The sequence below is a fragment of the Cetorhinus maximus genome, chromosome 5 (genome assembly GCF_964194155.1).
Source record: "Cetorhinus maximus chromosome 5, sCetMax3.hap1.1, whole genome shotgun sequence".
In the NCBI taxonomy this organism is placed as follows: Eukaryota; Metazoa; Chordata; class Chondrichthyes; order Lamniformes; family Cetorhinidae; genus Cetorhinus; species Cetorhinus maximus.
Genome location: NC_135883.1, coordinates 89236971 through 89258357, shown reverse-complemented (window position 1 = coordinate 89258357; position 21387 = coordinate 89236971). Strand labels below are relative to the sequence as shown.

At 44.0% G+C, this 21387-nt stretch overlaps 1 protein-coding gene across 1 annotated transcript in view; it reads right to left on the bottom strand.

The window, feature by feature from the left end:
• Positions 1 to 21387, bottom strand: part of hsdl1 (hydroxysteroid dehydrogenase like 1) — a 24894-nt gene extending 3507 nt beyond the window's left edge. The window contains exons 1-4 of the mRNA XM_078542167.1: positions 21302 to 21387; positions 20652 to 21131; positions 2713 to 3158; positions 1794 to 2021 (exon numbers count right to left, since the gene is read on the bottom strand). Coding sequence (XP_078398293.1) covers positions 1794 to 2021; positions 2713 to 3158; positions 20652 to 20871 — 894 coding nt within the window. The 5' untranslated portion in view covers positions 20872 to 21131; positions 21302 to 21387. The remainder of the gene's footprint in view (positions 1 to 1793; positions 2022 to 2712; positions 3159 to 20651; positions 21132 to 21301) is intronic.

Below are 21387 nucleotides of genomic sequence, written 5' to 3'. Positions count from 1 at the left end.
TAAGCAAGCATTTATTGCCCATCCTTAATTGCACTTGAGAACGTGGTAGTGAGCTGCTTTCTTGAACTGGTGTGGTATAGGTACACCCACAGTGATGTTAGGGAGGGAGTTCCAGGATTTTGATCCTGCGACAGTGAAGGAACAGCAATATATTTCCAAATCAAGGTGGAGTGTGATTGGGGGGAAACTGTAGGTGGTGGTGTTCCCATGCGTCTGATGCCCTCGTCCTTCTAGATGGTAGCAGTCCTGGATTTGGAAGGTGCTGTCTAAGGAGGCTTGGTGAGTTCCTGCAGTGCATCTTGTAAATGGTACACACTACTGCTACTGTGCATCGATGGTGGAGGGAGTGAATGTTTGTGGATGGGGTGCCAATCAAGCGGGCTGCTTTGTCCTGGATGACGTCAAGCTTCTTGAGTGTTGTTGGAGATACACTCATCCAGGCAAGTGGAGGGTATTCCGTCACACTCCTGACTTGTGCCTTGCAGATGGTAGACAGCCTTTGAGGAGTCAGGAGGTGACAGGATTCCTAGCATCTGACCTGCTCTTGTAGCTACAGTATTTATATAGCTTGTCCAATTCAGTTTCTGGTCAATGGTAAACCCAGGATGTTGATAGTGGGTGATTCAGCGATGGTAATGCCATTGGCGTGATGGATGGATTCTCTCTTGTTGGAGATGGTCATTGCCTGGCATTTGTGTGGCACGAATGTTACTTGCCACTTGTCAGCCCAAACCTGGATATTATCCAGGTCTTGCTGCATCGGGACACAGTCAGTTTCATTATCTGAGGAGTCACAAATGGTGCTGAACATTGTGCAATCATCAGAGAACATCCCCATTTCTGACATTATGATGGAAGAAACGTTATTGATGAAGCAGTTGAAAATGATACGGCCTAGGATACTACCCTGAGGAACTTCTGCAGTGATGTCCTGGAACTGAGATGATTGACCTTCAACAACTACAACCATCTTCCTTTGTGCTAGGTATGACTCCAACCAGCAGAAAGTATGCCCTCTGATTCCCACTGACTCAATTTTTCCAGAGCTCCTTGATACCACACTCAGTCAAATGCTGCCTTGATGTCAAGGGCAGTCACTCTCACCTCACCTCTGGACTTTCACCTTATGTCTGTAAGAACTGAGTTCTTTTTAACATCGACTTAAATTGTCATACAATCTAGGCTATGTACTCATATCTTGGTGTGGCTCAGCTCCACAACCTTCTGACCTATAGTTAAGAGTGCAGCCAATTTCCACAAAGAATGGCTCATTGGAGGGCTGCTGAGTTCCAGTAAACGTTTCTATGCATGAGTCACTGTTTTCAGAAAAGCAGATGATTAGTAGACCTCTGGCTGAAAACGTTTTTTGTGATGCAAGTGAAAGTGCTACCACTAAGCCAAGGCCTCAGCCTCACAACAGAGGTTTGAGCACATAGCATATACTGATGCTGCAATATAGTAGTAAGAAACCACTGCACTGTCAGGGATGCCATCTACCAGCTGAACGTAAATGATCCCATGGCACCCTTCAAAAATAGGAACAGGATATTCCCGTGTCCTGGCCAACATTTGTCCATCAACTAACATCACTAAAATCTGTTCTTTTAACTTTGTGGCACCTTGCTATGCAACACTTCCGTAATTGTAATAGTGACCGACTACACTTGTGATATATTGCATTGGCTGTGAAATTCTTTAGGATGCTCTGAGGTTGCGAAAGGCTCTATATAAATTCAAGTCCTTTAATGTAATTTTTGAATCTCAACAATTCCAACACTCTGCATTATAATCACCTGTATTGAATGCATCCAGTAACCAGCAGTCCTGTGGGATATTCCAAGGGTAGAAATTGCATGGCGTGCATATACATTAGCTGATGGTGCTATCCAGGAGTAGATGCATAATCCATCGGTGTCTGTGGCTGTGTTGGTTTTTATGTAAAATGGCAACAAGCTCTGAACAAAGATTCCTTTAGATGCATATTCAAAATGCAAAGCTCTACTAAAATGGTCCAAATAAGTCTGAAAAACAACAAAGTCACATCTCAAAATGTATAATTCATGAAAACAAATTCAGGCTAACTCTGAATTAACAGTCAAGATGACAGCCCTAGAATTAGTTTAAAAAAATGATTTCCAGCAGTTTATAGTTCCAGCTTTCCTTGTGAAAAATACTGCTGGCAGAAAGTCAAAGGTCAACAAGGCTCTTACAAATTCTGTTAATTCAGCAAGCAAGCCTTCCCCCACCCATCCCTGATGTAAAGTTGCTGTGACCATTTGTCATATACTTGCACCAGGTTCCTTGCCTGCTCGCTTAGCTAGACACCATTGTAGGATAATCACAAAGAGAAAATATTTTTTTTTTTTAAAAAGGAAAGAATTTGCAATTAACATTCTTCTTCATTAAAAACAAAAGTTTCTAGTGGATGATGCAGACAAAAAGAAAACCCTAAATATCTCATCAATGGCTATTTAAAACATTCCTTATGCAAAATCCTAATATAATTAAACAATTGTGACACAACTCACATTATACTCATTTATATGGAGAGTGCACTTATAATTTTAGGTACAACATTCAGAGTTAAAATTTCAGAAGGGCTATTAACATGGTTTTTAGATACATCATTCTGAAGCTTTCCACAAGTAACGTATTCTCCTCTGGGTACACTGTTATAAAGCATACTATAATTTCAGAAGGCATTAGTGATACCTTAGCGCTTGAATATGTGGCCATCTGCGGTGAGGGCTTACAGCAAGACCCTGAGGAAATGTTAACAATAGCTCCCTTCTTCCTCTGTATCATTCCTGGTAACAAAATATGGATCATCATGTTGGTTGCAGCAATATTTACATTTATGAGATCCCAGAGTTTGTCCTCAGATATGTTTAAAAAAGACTGTGGGTGCTCATAGGGCACATCCACACTATTCACTAGGATGCCTATTTCTTTATCCTCCACAGTTTCTCGGATTGGCTGATATATCTCTCGTCCTTTGGTAAAATCAGCTTCTATTATAATGGTTTCAACATTATACATCTCTGAAATGGCTGTGGCTGTAGCTTCCAGCTTGCTTCGGTCATGGCTAATGAGAATCAGATTAATGCCTTCGCTAGCCAACTCCTCGGCATAGGCCTTGCCAATCCCATCTGTTCCACCTAAGGAAACAATGATAAATCTGTTACTATCAAAATGAATTTTGGTACTATGCAATGTGGACTGACTGAAAGATTTAACTCAGTCTACCCATTAACACACAAACAGAAAAAATATGAATATTTCTAAAAGCTTTTCACAAAATTCATTTAAAAAGCAGAGAAACTATCCACAATTAAAGTACGGCTTGAAGCTTCAATGCAATGAATGTCGGTATTTTTGCTGTACAGCGATTACTTTCAAGATTAGCATAGGCACTGGGTTCCACAAAAGCAGAGTAGAGGTCAAAATATTTGAAAAATGTATCCTGTTACGTTTTAATACTGGTACTGCCGATAACTTTTCAAAGATTAATCAATACAAACGTAGGCATGAAGGTGATTGAACATTGCAGCTTCCGTTTTATTTTACTTCGGCAACCAAACTAAAACCAAACTAAAAATGGATTCTGTGATCCCATAGTGCACTGGCTTGCAAAGTGCAGCAAGCTAAACAAGATATACAGTACATAACATATTCTTCACCCCTTATTGGAAATGTCAATTTAACAAAACATTTTGTGAACCAGGGAAAGAGGGGAGACTGCCTCTATTCCCAGTTGAACCTTGGGGATTATCCTGCACCCACCGCACCGCCCCCCCCCAAAAAAAACATGGGTTCGCCCTTAACTATAACTTAAGACACTCAGGAGGTCTTCTCTCCCGGTGTGGGTTACAGTAGACTTCTGGTGCTTTTACAGAGAAATGTTCATTTAAGACTTCATTTAATGACATTTTGAGCAATGTTCAATCACCTCCATGCCTACATGTGTATTGATTAATCTTTGAAAAGTTATCAGCAGTACCAACAGTACGACAATCAATGCAGTACCAGCATTAAAACGTAACAGGATACATTTTTCAAATATTTTCATCTCTACTCTGCTTTTGTGGAACCCAGTGCCTATGCTAATCTTGAAAGTAATCGCTGTACAGCAAAAATGCTGACATTCATTGTATTGACTGAAGCCTCAAGCCATACTTTAATTGTGGATAGTCACTCTGCTTTTTAAATGACAACTTTGGACTTGTAGCAGAATCTGAAGTTGACTCTAATGCAGGTGAAAGTGAGACGATTTCAACTTCAGTTGAGCTAGACTGAGGAGGTGAGACTGGAGTCGGCATTCCTTGATTTGGAGATGGCTCACTCGAAGTGGTAAAATCAGGCTCTTCCATAAGAGGTGTATCATAAAATGATGCTTGACTTGGCAATAGTTGGTCAACATGTTTCCACCAGGTGAGATCATTTGCAGTATGGACTGTACGAAACAGGCCCTGTCTGAGCAATCACCATAGAAGGAACCCATTTAGCTCTGGTAGCATAATTACAAGCTAGAACTTCTTGTCCAGAACAGAAAATTCTTGACTTTGATCTTTTGTGCTCTACTCTTCACTTGGTTGTACTGTCGATCTCGTGCAACTTGTCGTGTTTCTGTTGGTTTCAGCTGATCAAAGCAAGTGCACAGTTGCCGTCCCATTAGTAGGAATGCTGGAGATGCTTTAGTCGTAGCATGAGGCATGTTTTGGTATGTCAGCAGAAATGTGTCCAGACGCTTTTGAATGGAGAAATGTCCCTGTGCCGATCTTAAAGCGTGTTTCATGGTTGGAACAAATCTGTCTGCTAATCCATTGATGGATGGGTGGTATGATGCTGAGGTGATGTGATGAATTCTGATGCTTCTCAAAAAGTTCTCAAATTCCTGCAAGACAAACTGAGGTCCATTGTCAGACACAAGTTGTTCTGGTAACCCATAATGACTGAGCATTTCTCTTAGCCTTTGAATTGTACTTTCAGCAGTAGTAGAGGACATCACTGAAACTTCTGGCCATTTGGAATGAGCATGGTTCCTTCAAACGGACCAGCAAAATCGATGTGAATGCGCTTTCATGGGTTTTCTGGCCAATCCCATGGATGGGGCGGTGCCAATTGAGGCATGTTTCTCACTTTCTGACATGAAGAACAAGGTCTTACCTTGGCTTCAACGTCTTGGTCCAGGTCAAGCCACCAAAAGTAGCTTCCTGCAATCTCTTTCATGTGAACTATCCCAGTGTCCAGAATGCATGTTAGTCCAAGACTGATTTCCTCAATATTGATGGAATGATAGCTCGCATGCCCCAAAGCATACAGTCCCGAAGTGACTGATAACTCCATCCTCCTGGAAACAGAAGGATGAAGGTCAGGTAGACTCAGGAGTTCAGGGAAGAGTTGCCATGCATCACAAGGTCCATGACTTTGGACAATGTTGGGTCCACTCAAGTAGCTTTCTTGATTTGGACTGAAGTGATGGGTATGCTCTCCATGTGTGCAAAGTAAAAGATGTCTTTCTAAGCAGTGTTCACATGGCTGACTGGGAGGGGCAGCCTCGAAAGACCATCCGCATTGCCATGCAAAGTAGATTTTCGATACTTGATGTCACATGTGTGAGCACTCAACATCAATGCCCAACGCTGCATCCTACTTGCAGCTTAAGAAGGGATGTCCGTGTGGACTGAATATTGAGGTGAGTGGCCGATGATCAGTCAGCAACGTGAATTCCCATCCAAACAGGTACTGGTGAAATTTCTGGATTCCGAAAATGATTCCCAGTGCTTCACGTCCGATTTGAGCGTATTGGCTTTCTGCTTTGCTTAAAGTCCAGGAAGTGAATGCTATGGGCCTCTTCACACCTGAGGGCATTGTGTGTGAAACAACGGCCCCAGCTCCATAAGGCGATACAGCACATGCAAGTTGTAGAGATAAGGAGGGATCAAAGTGCGTCAGTACCTTGGAATCTGTCAGCACTGCTTTAGTCTTCTTGAACGCAACATCACAGTCTTCTGTCCATTTCCAGGATTTGTTCTGACACAGAAGCTCATACATGGGTGTCAGTTGGGTTGTCAGCTGTGGAATAAATCTCCTGTAATAATTCAGCAGCCCTAAGAATGAGCAAAGATGGCTGATATTCTGAGGAGCTGGAGCATCCACAACAGCCTGGACCTTGGAGGGTGCTTTGTGGAGCCCAGCAGCAATGACGTGCCCCAAATATTCCACAGAGAGCTGAAAAAGCTCGCATTTGTCTTTGTGAACCCATAGGCCATACTCCTCTAGCCTTAGTAGGGTGGCATCCAAGTTCTTGTGATGATCCTCATCAGTCTTGCCCGTTACCAAGATATTGTCAAGGTAACACTCAACTCCAGTCAATCCACTCAGGAGCTGGTCCATGGTCCTCTGAAACAAGGCTGGAGCTGATGTTATTCAAAAAAGCAAGCGGCAATATTGGTACAGTCCCTTGTGTGTTGTGATGGTCAGATATTTTTGTGACTTCTCATCAACATGCATTTGTAAGTAGGCCTGGTATAGATCTATTTTGCTGAATTTCTGTCCACCTGCCAGGCCAGCAAAACAGGTGCTCAATATGGGGAAGTGGATATTGTTCTGCACAAAACACGGGTTAACAGTAACCTTGAAATCTCCACAGATGCGTATGGGGCCATCTTTCTTGAGCACTGGAATGGTGGGTGTTGCCCATTCACTATGGGAGACAGGTACCAAGACTCCTATCTTGACCAGGTCCAGGTCAGCTTCGACTGTTGGTCGTATGGTATAAGGCACTGTTCTGGCCTTCAGAAATTTTGATTGAGAGTCAGCTTTGATATTTAATTTTTACGGTAACTCCCTTAATGTTTCCCAAATCGCATTCGAAAACAAGTTTTTTTTTTAATAAGAGCTGTCAGGCCAGTTTCTTCTTTTGCAATGCTGTGCACTTCTGCCCAGTTTAACCAGATCTTCTCAAGCCATGACCGTCCAACTAAAGCTGGGTAGTTGCCTTTCACCACAAACAGTGGTAGCTTAGCAGTCTGTCCATTTAGTTCCACTTTAACTTCCGTTCTGCCCATCATAGGTACAGATTCCCCTGTATATGTTTTCAGAATGATTTTTGCAGACGTCAAGGGAAGATGTTTAAGCTTCTTGTTATGCACATCATTTGGGACCAGAGAAACTGCTGCCCCTGCACCCAGTTCCATACATATTTGGTTGGCCCTCCAGCAGCAGTGTTACCTAGTTGTCCTGTGAACCACCTGCCACTGACAAGATGTGGAGGGGCCCTTCTTCTTCAGACTCAGTGTCACTCTGGTCCTCCCGTTCCTGCTGTATAACATGCAGATTTTTCTTCTTGTTATGCTAGACGACAGATTTCTTTTTCTCTGGTTTGCTTTTCTGATTCACTGCTACATTTTTGTTTTTACAGGCACGCTCAATGTGTCCCTTCTTGCCACACTGACGGTATTCAAGGTCTCTGCACCAACATTCAGATGGATGGTGACCAGGCTTTCCACAACAGTAACATTCTCAGAAGCTTGCTATCTTGTGTGCACACTCAGCTGTCATGTTATGCACTTGAGTTGATGCACTAAGCTGCTGTGCTGCTTTTGCAGCCAGCTCCATGGAAACTGCAATCTCTATGGCGTTCTGCAAAATGAGGTTAGCCTCTGTCAGGAGGCATTTCTGGGATGCTTCAGTACGAAGGCCACAGACCAACCTGTCATGGAGGGTTATCGTTTAGTACCTCCTTGAATTCACAATGTTCAGCGAGCATTTTAAGTATCGCAACATATTGCTCAATTGTTTCCCCCTCTTGGTTTCTTTTATGAAACCTCAATCTGTTTGCTATGACAAGTGGCTTAGGGGAAAAATGCGTCTCCAGGACTTTTACAATGTCCTCGTATGATTTTGTGCCAGATTTGTAAGGCTTCACCAAGCTTCTTAATATGTCAAAGGTTTTAGCTCCCATCACACTTAAGAAAGTTGCCATCTTTCTATCATCTTCAATTCCATTTACAAGGGCAAAAAGCTCAAAGCATTCAGTGTAGGAGCTCCACTGTTCAACAGTCTCATCGAAATGTCCCCGGGTCCAGTAAGTGTAGTCATTTTCTGCCTTTTTATTTTCTCTTCTTTGTCAGTTACTTTTTGTTTACTGTTGTTTTCATTTCTTTTACTAGTAATTTCCTTCTACTAACTCTTTCACTTTAGTTTTGTTTTTCGAGTGGCATTACCGCAAAGGTCCATCATCCTCATCACCAATTTGTTACGTTTTAATACTGGTAATGTCAATAACTTTTCAAAGATCAACCAAAACACATGTAGGCGCGGAGGTGATTGAACATTGTAGCTTCCATTTTATTTTACTTCAGCAACTGAACAAACAAACAAAGTGGATTATACGATCCCATAATGCACTGGTTTGCAAAATATGGCAAGCTAAACAAGACATACAGTACATAACATGTCCAATCTCTGCTATTTCTATGGTAGGCAGTTATTTGTCACTTCATGACACTGCTGGTATAAACTTTGTGTAGACTGTAAAATAAAACAAACAATTCGCAATTCTGGCAATTGCAATATAAGTGGACTAAATACTCTAAAATCATGTTAGATATGTTCAGATATTTGTTCAATCATTGACAAACATAGCAACTTAGTAAAATAGCCCTGATCATGTGCAGTGTGAGTGTCAATGAAGGATCAAGTGATAAACTACCTGATTATATAGTGATTTCTGTATGGTGATAATGGCCAACGCATGGTTCACAAGCCATGTGCATCTCTTCCATTATTCAAGTGTGCCTCTTTCAGGCTAGTGCATTTCTTTGGGTTCTTGGCTATAGCAATTATGGGCATTACACTTTGGAACCAGAAAGCACCATTTTCTACAGGAGCAGAAATTTAAGAGATCACAACCCTTCTGGGGACCGATGTTTAGCTGGAAACTAGACCACAGCTAAGTGAGGAATGGCGATCAGAAATGACCAGTACTTTCAACAGAATACAAAGCAGCAAGAAAGCAATGGTGTCCATAGAAGGTCAAAAAAAATGTTTAATCGTTCATGGGATGTGGGCGTCGCCGACTGGGCCAGCATTTATTGCCCATCCCTAATTGCCTTTGAGAACTGAATGGCTTGCTAGGCCATTTAGAGGGCATTTAAAAGTCAACCACATTATTGTGGGTCTAGAGTCACATGTAGGCCAGGCAAGGATGACATTCCCTAAGGATGCCATTAGTGAACCAGATGGGTTTTTTTTAAACGACAATCAACAATGATTTCAAGGTCATCATTAATTCCAGATTTTTCATTGAATTCAAGTTTCACCATCTGCTGTAGTGAGGTTCGAACCCAAGTCCCCAGAGAATTACCCTGGGTATCTGGAGTACTAGCCCAGTGACAATACCACTACGTCACCGCCTCCCCTATAAAGTGATGAATTCCCTTTGAATCAGGGTTAAGCTAATTTTAACTTCAGAACTATGACTACTTGTTGGTAATGCTTTATGGAGTTTCAGGTTTAATACTGCTGAAATACCAAAACTTCCTTGGATGTCAAGTGCTCTTTAATTGGATATTTTTGATGAATCAAGGAGTGAAATCAACCTGCAGGCACATATAACTTTGAGGTTTAAACTGCAATCTTTAGGGTAAATTATCACTTGGGTACACAGCTTCACATGCTGAAAGCACATAACAGGAGTGTGCTCTCTGCCCACGTTAAAGACAAAAATTCACCATTTTCTATCCCAGTATTAATTCTTAGGATAGAGATGAGACAAGGAAATGACATAGGGGGTAAGGCACAGAGAGTATGCATACAAATGCTTCATTTATTGGTGCAGAGCAGTACTCTCTCTTTTCTGGAATCTGAGAGTCAGGGTGTTGCACAGTGTCTAAGAATGTGGGTGCTGAGTTGAATTTTGACAGTTGTACCATATAAGACTGCAGTGTTTTGTGGACACCAAGAATAATATAATTTAGTTTATAATTTTCCTTGTTGTTCAAAATTATTAAAGAAAGAAAAACAATGGCTCTGCCTTTATCCTAATACCTGGTATCAATGCCACCTATATGTGTGAACCTGATTATTTCTTCCTCAGCGTTTAAAAGGGAAATGATAAGTTCCACAGTGTGATTGACACAACTGCATATTTGGGGAATTTGTCTCCCAGTTACCATGAACTCCTAGAATTTGGTTACCTTCATACATCAGAAAGGCTTTCCTTGAGATTTTTTTCCCCTAAGTTGGCATAATATTTTTTTTCTCTGTTTATTTGCCTCTCCTAGGAAATTGCATGTTTGCTTGGGGGAGAGGCTAGGGAAGAGAAAGACAGCAAATATGCAGAAGTTATGTCATGACAGGATGGGTTTGATGCAGCTGGTCTTTCATTCTTGACTATTCTAATGCCCATAAATCAAAGTACAGCTCTATTCTGATTGTCGTTTACATTTCCAAGCCGATTCCTGTATAACTGAGTAAAAACCAGACTTTGAGAAAAGTGTGAGAGAAACAACCTATGTTAGAAGTCACATTAATTTTCATGCTTGACTGTACCTTCTGCAGCATAAACATTTTTGTTGTAGTTACAGGGAAAATATCAGAGTACATTTACCTTCCCTAGTCCCTCCCCCAAGCAACCATGCAATTTCCCAGGAGAGGCAAATAAACAGAGAGAAAAAAATCTTATGCCAATTTAGGGAAGAAAATCTCGAGAAAAGCCTTTCCAATGTATGAAGGCAACCAAGTTCTAGGAGACCATGGTAACTGGGAGACAAATTCCCCAATTATGCAGTCGTGTCGATCACACTGAGGAACTCATCCATTTTCCTTTTAAATGCTGAAATAGAAATAATCAGGTTCACACATATAGGTGGCATTGATACCAGGTATTAGGATAAAGGCAGCCCCATTGCTTTTTTTTCTTTAATAATTTTGAACAATAAGGAAACTTATAAACTAAATTCTGGTTTATTGCCGGGATTATTAGTAAACTTAAACATTATTTTTCAAAAATGACTGGAAAGTGCTCATTACAACTCTCTGCAACACAGAAATTCTGCCGTGGGTCACACTGAAATTTTCTCAAATAATACATTTTAATTTAATGCCCCTTTACCATATTGGTACTACAGATTCTTGATTTTCTACACTGTTGGCAGCATCCTAAATATAATTAAAAACATTAATAATATAATATAAATGGCTCTATTTCTGGAGCATCGACACTGGGCATCACTCTTCCAGGGCCAAAGCTAAGATGTTAAAAGCACTTTAACATGGGAGTCTCAGAAAATTGTATCTTTCTAGCTCAAGCTTTGAAGGTTCAAGTCAACCTGCAAAAAAAACACAGGCCGAATGAACTCGGGTGCACCGAGATCGGGGAAAAAAAGCAATTTCATGCATGCAGGCAGTAGAATTTGGCTGCTTTTGAATGAGTCAAAGTTGTTTTGTACAACTCACTCATGTTGGCTACCTAAAAGCAATAAGATATTCGTGAATTACAGAATCATGGAATCAATTATGGCATAGATGGAGGCCATTCTGCCCATCGAGTCCAAGTGGCCTCCCCATGGAGCAACCCAGTCAGTCTCACTTCTGCTCAATCCCTGCAACCCTACATGTTTATCTCCTTCAAGTGCCATCCACTTTCCTTTTGAAATCATTGATTGTTTCTGCTTCCACCGCCCTCTTGTGCAGCAAGTTCCAGGTTACTACCACATGCTGTGTAAAAAAATTCTTCCTCATATTTCCCCTGCATCTCTCGCCTAAAATCGTAAATCTGTGTCCATAAGTCCTTGTTCCATCAGCTAATGGGAAGAATTTTCCCTCATCTTATCTAAACCTGTCATAATCGTGTACACCTCCATCAAATCTTCCCTCAATCCCTTTTGCTTCAAGGAGAACAACACCAGCCTTTCCCACCTAAACTTGTAACTAGCCAACCCCCACTGTCCCACCTCACCCCTGGAGCCATTCTGGTAAATCTCTTCTGCACCTTCTTAGGACCTTCACATCTTTCCTAAAGTGTGGTGACCAGAACTGGACACAATACTCTAGCTGGGCCCTACTCAGAGCTTATAAAGGATCAGCATAACTTCCCTGCTTTTACACTCAATGCCTCTATTTATGAAGCCCAGGATCCCATATTCTTTGCTAACCACTCTCTCAATATGTCCTGCCACCTTCAAAGATTGACGTGCATGCACCCACCCCCCCCCCCACCAAGTCCCTCTGTTCCTGCACATTCTTTAGAATTGTGACATTAAGTCCATATTGCCTCTCCCCATCCCTTCAGCTAAAATGCATCGCCTCACTCTTCTCTGTATTAAATTCCATCTGCCATTTGCCTGCCCATTCTACTAGCCTATCTATTCCTGTTGCAGGCAATCCATATCATCCTCACCGTTTGCCAAGTTCCCTCCAAGTTTGGAATCATCTGCAAATTTTGAAATTTTACTCCATATTCCAAGATCCAAGTCTTTCTTCATTTAACCTGTTTTAGAACACTTGATGGAAATAATTCTCCAGGAATCCTTTAACATTTCCAGATGCTATCACTTGTTTATTCCACATTTATAGTTCTTAGACAGAGCAACGATGTGGATATGCAAATAGTTTCACAGTCACTAAGACATAGGTGGGAGGGGAAAGGAAATAAATTTATGGTCACTCGGATACCACTGGACAGTGAGTACTGGAGTATCAGGCAAACGTAGCAAAAATAATTAACAAATTGCCACAATATTAAATTTAGCTCACTTCACCTGGGAACAGAACTAAAGAATAAACCATAAATGAAATGCTGAAGCTCATAAATCTCCCCAACAGACGACAGTATTTGTCTGTCCAAGCAATCACAACAGAAAGATAAACTTTCCTTCACCAAACATGAATGCACCTAGACGATAAAGAAAGTAAACTTCAAAAGCTTTCATGAAGGTTACCAAGTATGGTTATTTATCTGTAAAAGGGGGTTTGAGTGCACCAGGTTAAGAAATTAAAAATGAACATATAAGAAATGTCATAACATAATTCCACCTTTCATTAAAATTTTCAGTTTCTAAAAATAATGAAAACCCACATTGTACACCTTCACCTTCTGACTCCCCAGAGCCTGTCCACCATCGACAAGTCAAGAGTTTGATGGAATACTCTCCGCCTGCCTGGATAAGTGCAGCTCTAACAACACACGAGCAGCTCAACACCATCCAAGACAGCCCACTTGATCAGCACCCCATTCACCACCTAAATATTCACTCCCTCCTCCAACGCCACACAGTGGTAGCTTTTTTTTTCTTTATTCTTTCATGGGATATGAGCATTTTTGGCAAGGCCAGCATTTGTTGCCCACTGACTCCTTGAATTAAGTGGCTAGCAAGTAAGACCATTTCAGTGGACAATTAAGTGTCAACCACATTGCTCTGGGTCTGGAGTTACATGTAAGCCAGACCAGGTAAGGATGGCAGATTTCCTTCCCTAAAGTACATTAGTGAACCAGGTGGGTTTATACAACAATCAATGATGGTTTCATGGTCAGTATCACTGATCCTAGCGTTATATTCCAGATTTATGTACATCATCCACAGGTTGCACGGTAGCAACTCATCAAGCCTCCTTTGAAAGCACCTTGCAAACCTGCGACTGCTATAATCTAGAGCAAGGGCAGGAGATGCATGGGAACACCATCATTTCCAAGCCCCCTCCATGTCACACACAATCCTGACTTGGAACTATTGAAACTATCCTTCACTATTATTGGGTCAAAATTCTGGAACTCCCTCCCTAACAGCACCGTGGCTGTACCTAAACCACATGGTCTGCAGCAGTTCAAGGCACAGTTCCTCACCATTTTCTTAAGGGCAATTAGGGATGGGAAATAAATGCTGGCCTAGCCAGTGATACATACATTCCAAAAAGAATTTTAAAAAGGCAAAACAGTGTAGCTGATGTACTGAGCCCTCAGCAGCCAGACTTTATCAATAATATGGCATTCTCAAATATAAAAAAGGACTTTATAAAAAAAAAGATGCACTGGATATCCATTAGGTCAAAAACAATTTTTTTTTTCGAGCAATACATCCAGTGGGCTAATCAGCATTGCCCACCATATATTGGGCCATTTAAAAGGGTTCTGTTTCCAGGCAAAAAATATGTATCAGGAAAAAAAACCAAAAAGAAAATGCACAAGATATATTTAACAAAGTTCCACACCACAGTAGAACACAGTCTCACAAAATGTCGCCATATATCACCTGAAATGAAGGTAATAATGATGTACACTTATCAAGTATCTGCAAATTAAAAACATTTGCTTTGTCTTGATATTACACGTTGCAAAGTGTAGGCAAAATGCTCTCTTTATTATTAACAGAATGTTAAAAAAATGGCTTAGAGTTAAGGCTGGGCATGCTTCAGCAGTTCATGTCATGTTATGTGTGGTCTGCCCAAAGGCAGGTCTTTGGCTCATTGCCTCCTTGACGTTGTTTTCTTGGCAGTTTTTGACAATGGTGATTTGCCATTGCCTTCTCCTCTCAGGGGCAGAGCGTGGAGGTAGGTCTCCTGTCTACTTCAGCTGGAATGGGAATCGATCCCATGCTGTTGGCATTATTCTGAACGACACACTAGCCACCTAGCCAACTGAGCTAACTAGTCCCCATTTTGGCAATTATGAGCTGAAATATACCTCTGGTTTTGTGGCACAGGTCAATTCACCCAGTCAGCTCCCCCTGCCCTCCAAAAACATTGGAACTGTTGGTACCAACCTTTATGGACTGATCATTCTCCTGATTTTTTAATGGTGTGTCAGTATTACTATGTTTGCTATACTGAATGCTACTTAAAATAAATTGGAATAGAGTGTTATTACTAGAATTTCAGTTGTACGTGCATAACATTTTCATATTTGACATACCCAATAGTAAAATTACAGGTGATGTCCTTCCATATTTTGGTAATGCTTGTCAAAAGCATTTTGAGCAGGAGACCACTAAAGCAGAGGCTTATTTTTATATTTTATATAACGTAGGAAATATAAAAAGGCCAGAAAACTTCTGCCCCCATGGGCAGCGGGTGTCATGGCAGGTGTGGTGGGGGAGAGTGGGGGGATAACAACACGGCAGGAAGGCCAAAAATCTGCTTTACGCCATTGTGAAACCAGTTTGCGATCATCCGCTCCACCTGTCAATGGCGGGCCACCTTTCCCACCTCCGCACATCGGGAATCTAATTTCATTACTTTAGCGTCTCACTATAAACACTGCTTGCTGGAATCAGCCCCCCACGCTGGACCATCTTGGCATATCGGTGTTTCACAACGGCATTTAAAAGGCGTGCACCTGGTGAGCTGCATTTTGAGGGGAACTGGGAGGTGAGTATACACTAATGTTGCGCAGTGCTCGCGAGGGTCGCCTGTTCAACTTCATGGAAGAAGTGCCGTGCATTCACGCTAGGGCACAGGCAAGTCACCTTATCCCAGATGGCTGACAGTGCAGTGTCGGGCAAGGGCTGCACTGTGGTTGAGGTGAGTTGGGGGGAGGGGCAGGGGCAAGGCAATATGGTCTGATGGTAGCGTACTAGCACATGAAGGGGGCGGGGAGGAGGGGAAGTGGCCACACATTAGGGAAGTCTTGTATAAAGGGACCATTGCTCCGCAGCTGAGACAGTTCAGGCGTAGCCACATTGACATGCTTGGAGTCAGGCCTCTAGCTTATCTGCCCACTCAAGCAACACAGAGACATGAAAGTGCCACCAAATGCTCCAGAACTTTTCACCCCTCAGGCACAGACTGCAAATTAATGAGCATTTTAAGGGGCTGCAGAACAGTTAGACAACTGGGCACGTTGTACAATCGCCTTGCGAAAACTGGCCATGGAGCAGTCACTGGTGGAGGGGCTCTCAGCTCCTTGCAATGTCGTCATTAAGTTTTGGACTAATCTACCCCATGGTTCAAGTTAACAATGTAGCCTTGCAGTGCAGGTTAGGAGAATGCCTGCGCCTGACCTCCTGAGCTGGGAGCATGCAGTCCAGTGAGCGAAGCTGGCACCAATCGGTCAGGTGGAGTGGGGCGGAGGATGGTGGCATTTCAGACAACCATACAGCGCACTAAACTCTGGCCAGCACTCTCTGGCATACATTGAGATGGAGCCTGAACCACACCAGTAACCATGAGAAGTCTCCAGGATACCAATGCTAACCCACGCGTCTCCCTTTCATCCTGCAGGAGAAGTCCATCAGGAGCATGGAGCCTGGTGACTTGGCTGTGTGCCTCATGGCTTACAGCGAGTGGAGATGAAGGAGCAGAGAACAACGGAGACGCCTGGCTGGGCAGAGGGAGGAGCAGCACCCTCAAGAAGGAGGGGCGGCTGGGGCTCCTCCACATGCCACAGAAGAGCCAAAGCGAACCGTCGCCAGTTAGCACCTAGCTAGACCCAGGGTTGGCGCCTATCATTCATGCTGATGACCAAGAACCAGTGTCACTGAAGACTGCGCATGTCCAGGGACCTGGTTGGTCACATATGCCACCTGCTGTAGAATTTGGCGAAATGGGGACTTGGAGGGCATCCACTGCCTGTGGCCATGAAGTGACTGTGATGCTCAATTTTTACATTACTGGCTCCTTCCAGGGCTCTACAGGTGACCTCTGTAGTATCTCGCAAGCCTCCACACACATCCAGATGGTCATGGACACCATATACACGAAGGCAGACAACTTTGTGCATTTCGCCTGGGATCTGCCCAGATCTCAGGTTTCCCACAGGTGCAGGGCGTCACCAACTGCGCTCACGTGGTGCTTAGATCCCCGTGGCAACGAGCAGTCAACTGCAAGGGCTTCCACTCACTGAATGTTAAGCTGCTGTGCGCCCGCCACAAACACATCTTGCAGGTCTGCGCACAATTCCCAGAGAGTGTCCATGACTCCTAGATTCTCAGTAGGTCTCAGATCCTTGACGTCTTCCAAAGTCCACAAAGGCTGCAGGGTTAGCCCCTCGGGGACAAGGGCTACCCGCAGAGGGCGTGGCTGATGACACCCGTGCGGTGGCCTCAGACTTCAACAATGATGCTCATGCTGCAATTCACACTTTGGTGCAGTGAACCATTGGGATATTGAAAGTGAGGTTCTGGTGCCTGGGCCTGTCTGGTGGAGCCCTGCAATACAGTCCAGGGGGTGCCTTGCATCGTCATCGCCTGCTACGCCCTTCACAACCTGGTGCTGCAAACAGGGGGGCGGAAAGCTGGCCGAGGAGGAAATGGAGGAGCTGCGCAGCTCCTCCACTGAGGAGGACATTGACGGGGATGAGGGTAATGAGGTCCTCAAAGGCGGGAAAGACAGAGATGGGTCATTGCCCAGATGAGGCAAACGCACTTGGGGAGCCCTCATAGCTGTCAGATTCATGGAGGATGATGACGACGAAATGAATGTTTGACTCCTGACTGGCTGATGGCAGCGCACATACCCTCATGATAAGGCTTCTATCATGGAGATGCAGCGGATGCCCATAGTCCCTACGTTCAGGAGGACGATGACGACATGCAGTGGGGACACTCCATACGTCTTCACATAGCTTATGTGAATGTTTGACTTCTGTCTGGTTGATGGCAGGTCACTTACGCCCTGTGGGGTGCAGCGAGGAAACTTTAACTTCTCCTAACCCCATGGCATCTTTCTTGAGCTGAACCCTTATTTTTTATATGTGGGATGTGGGCGTCACTGGCTAGGCCAACATTTATTACCCATCCCTAATTGTCCTTGTTCAGAGGGCTGTGGGTCTGGAGTCACATGTAGGCCAGACCAGGTAAGGACGGCAGATTTCCTTCCCTAAAAGACATTAGTGAACCAGGTGGGTTTTTATGACAATCAGCAATGGTTTCATGGTCATCATTAGACTTTTAATTTTTACTGAATTCAAATTCCACCGTGGTGGGATTCGAACCCAGATGCCCTGCTGCTACGTTGTGATGTTCCCCAGACATCCACAATGGAGATGGAGGCAGCCTTCTGACTGCTATGCACTGTCTGTGATGATCTTGACGGGCATCCTCTGGAGGGCCCCGGCCTGCTTTTGGGTCCTACTGTGTGGCAGTGGCACTCTCCTCGGCCTGTAGAGCTGGAGCTGCTGGAGTCACAGGAAGGGGGGATTCGGATGAGCCAGACATTCCCAGAGTCACCTGGGTGGATGGCCCCAGGTTGTGCACCTGATCCTCCTCCCTATGGGTGCCCAAGGGCCCCTGGCTGTCTCTTTGAGAAGGGGTAGCTGGAGTAAGATCGAGCTGCCCCTCTTGCGTTGACACTATTGCAGGCCAACTATGGCGTCAGTGATGGAGTTGAGCCCGCGCAGCAGTGCAGGGCCGATTTCCTGGACCACGGCCTCCATGGCAACCATCATCCTACCAGTGTTGACCTCGGTGCATTGGCGTGTCGGTGCTATCACCTCAGAGTGAAGGCGGGCGGACTCCTCCATCGTGCCTTGCAATCTGAGGAGTGCAGCGGAAATCCCTTCCGGATGTTTCCAAGCTTGCCTTTGCAGCTTCAGCAACTGAGATATAACCAAGTCCAGAGGTTCGTCATCTGATTCGGACTCAGCAGATTTCTGGCCTCCGGCAGTCTTCCAAGTGCCAGAAATTTTGGGAAGTCCCTGCTGCCGCCTGCGGTTGATTAGACAGTGCGATGTGCTCACCAGATACTGATCCCAAGGCTAACCTAGAGCTAGGTCCCACTGAAGTGTCTGTCTCTGTGCTGGTGGAGGGTATGTGTGAGCACTGTGATAGGTCTTCAATAAGGATGTCATCAGATTCTTCTTCCAAGGTGTCTTCGGGGCTTGAGTCAAGGGCCTGGGTCATGGACCCCTTGGCTGCTTCCCAGATGTGCCTGTGAAAGCAAAGAGAGATAATTACTCCATGGCAGGGAACAGGGGAACAGACTCACAGCATGGTTCTCTGATTGACATTGCACTGCTGGATCCTCACTTGGCTGAGAACCGCCAACCTCACCATCAGCACAGGAACAGTCCAGATCGTCGCCCCAACTGGATGACTCCTTTTTCAAAGTCTATTAGGACCTTAATGTCAGGCATTCCTCCACAAGTCCGTGACCTCTCCCTTTTGTTGTATGCCAGCTTTTCCTACATGAATACAGATGGAGAGATGGCTGTCAGGCCAGATGAGAAGGATGTCTGTCATGTGTGGGTGTTGAGTGGTGCCATGGACGGGATGAGCACAATCCGCAGGGCAGATGAAGGTGTGTGTGTGTGAGAGAGGGAATGGTGCTGTCCCTTGAACTGGCAGTGAGTGAGATCCCTGTGGATGTGTCATGGGTTTGAGAGTATGTGAGTTGGGAGTGATGAGAAGAGTGACTTACCCTGGCAGAACGGAGGAGATCATTCATCCTCTTTCGGCACTGGGTGGCTGTGCTCTTTTGCGTGGCGTTGGCCCTGACCATCCATGCTGGATTTGTCACCTTGCTTGCTGATCTTTGCTATGACCGGGATAGAGCACTTCACGGCAGGCCTCCACTGTGTCCAGTAGGCGCTCGAGGGAGGCGTTGCTAAATTTAAGGGTAGCATGTTTCCTCCCTTTGGCAGCCATGAGTTTCCAATACCTTAGAGAGTGCTAGCTCTGTGCAGGGGCCCCCTTTAAATATGGCACCCGGATTTCTGAATGCCTGAGGTGATGGTGGGGCGAGCGAATCAGAGGCCGCCCCACCAGTGACCCAGTGTGTTTCCCAGAAATGCATTATTAATGAGGCGGGACGTGCCGGGAATGGGACGATACGGTGCAAAAACCCAGCATTGCGGCTGGTAGCTAAGACGTTCTTTTTCCCGCCTGCTACCACAAATCTGGGACAATTCTGCCCAAAATATTATACTGATAAACAACCATTTAAATTAAGCGGTGCAAATGTCTCTTATATGGTGCATTCAGACAAGTGTAACATCAGTGTGCCTGTTTTGGCTTTGCACCAGCATTAAACTTGCAGATTGTAAATCATGTATCGAGGTCCAAACAAAAGGAAACGGAGTGAGACTACCTCCGCCAGTGAATCTCACGCTTCTTCATTCTGATGTCAGTTCATGTCACAATTTTGGATTTAAAAAAATAATTAGGGACGTGGGTGACGCTTGCAAGACATACATTGATTGCCCATTCCTAATTGGCCTCAAGAGGATGCTGGCAGGCTGCTTTTGTGAACCTCTACAGTCCATGTGGAGATGTTCCCATAATACTATTAGGTAAGGAATTCCAGGGTTTTGAACCGTGACGATGAAGGAACTGCAAAATACGTCCAAGTTGGGATGACTTGAAGGTTATGGTGTTCTTATGTGTCTGCTGATCTTTCCTGGATACTGGAGGATGCAGGTTTGGGAGTTGCTGCCAAAGAAGTCTTGGCAATTTGCTGCAATGTATACTGCAAATAGTAAACACTGCAGCCACAGTATGTTGACAGCGGAACAATTAGATATTTAAACTGGTAGATGGAATGTTGATCTAGCAGACTGCTTTTTTCTGAATGGTTTTTAGTTTCTTGAGTATCATTGCAGCTGTATTTATTGTATACCTGCAGCATTAGTGCAAATTAAACTACTTTGCACTGCCACTACAGTTCAATTTATCTAGTCAGTGCCATTCACATAAAGACTGAGAAAAGGAACGTACCAGTCACCAATGCCCATTTGCCGAAGTGTTTCAGCAGGTCTCTTCTGCTTACCAGTCTCGGGATGAAATGTAGTCGGACTATGCTGTAGAAATCACAGATAAGGCAGATGCTTTTCCTTGTCACGTACCATGCTCCCACAATGGCTAGTGCATCTATGTAGGTATTACATGTCCCGGCAATCTGTCTGTACAGTAATTGGAAACTGTCCACTGCTGCCATGGTATACAATAGGGATGACCTCTATCCTAGAGGAAGGACACTGTAGTAATCCGTCACAGCACAAATTTGTGACTTCAGTGCAACTCGAGCAAGTGTTCTAAGACAACAGTCTGACTTTCAGAATTGGCTGCCAAATAGTTTGTTGGAAAATCCCTCAAACAAAATCTGACAGGTAGCTATGCAATAGAATTTCGTAGTACTGCATCCCTTGATGATAGTCTGCCTTAGTGCCCAGGGAAAGTTTCTGTTCTTTTTACTCACTGTAAGCAAACAAATAAGACTGGTTACAGCATACAGAAATTCCTTACAAAGATTTATTCTTAGACATGGCTTGCATTTGGCTTAAACTGTTTATGCAGATATGTGCTCCTTCATTCTGCTAAACATCTCCTATTTCACAAGATTATAGGACAATTGAAATAATCTCTACCTGAATTCTGCTCACAGGCCTGCTGAACTGTACAGCTAGTACTTGCTGTTAGGAAGTTATAGGCAGTGACCTCTGAAGGTCCCCTA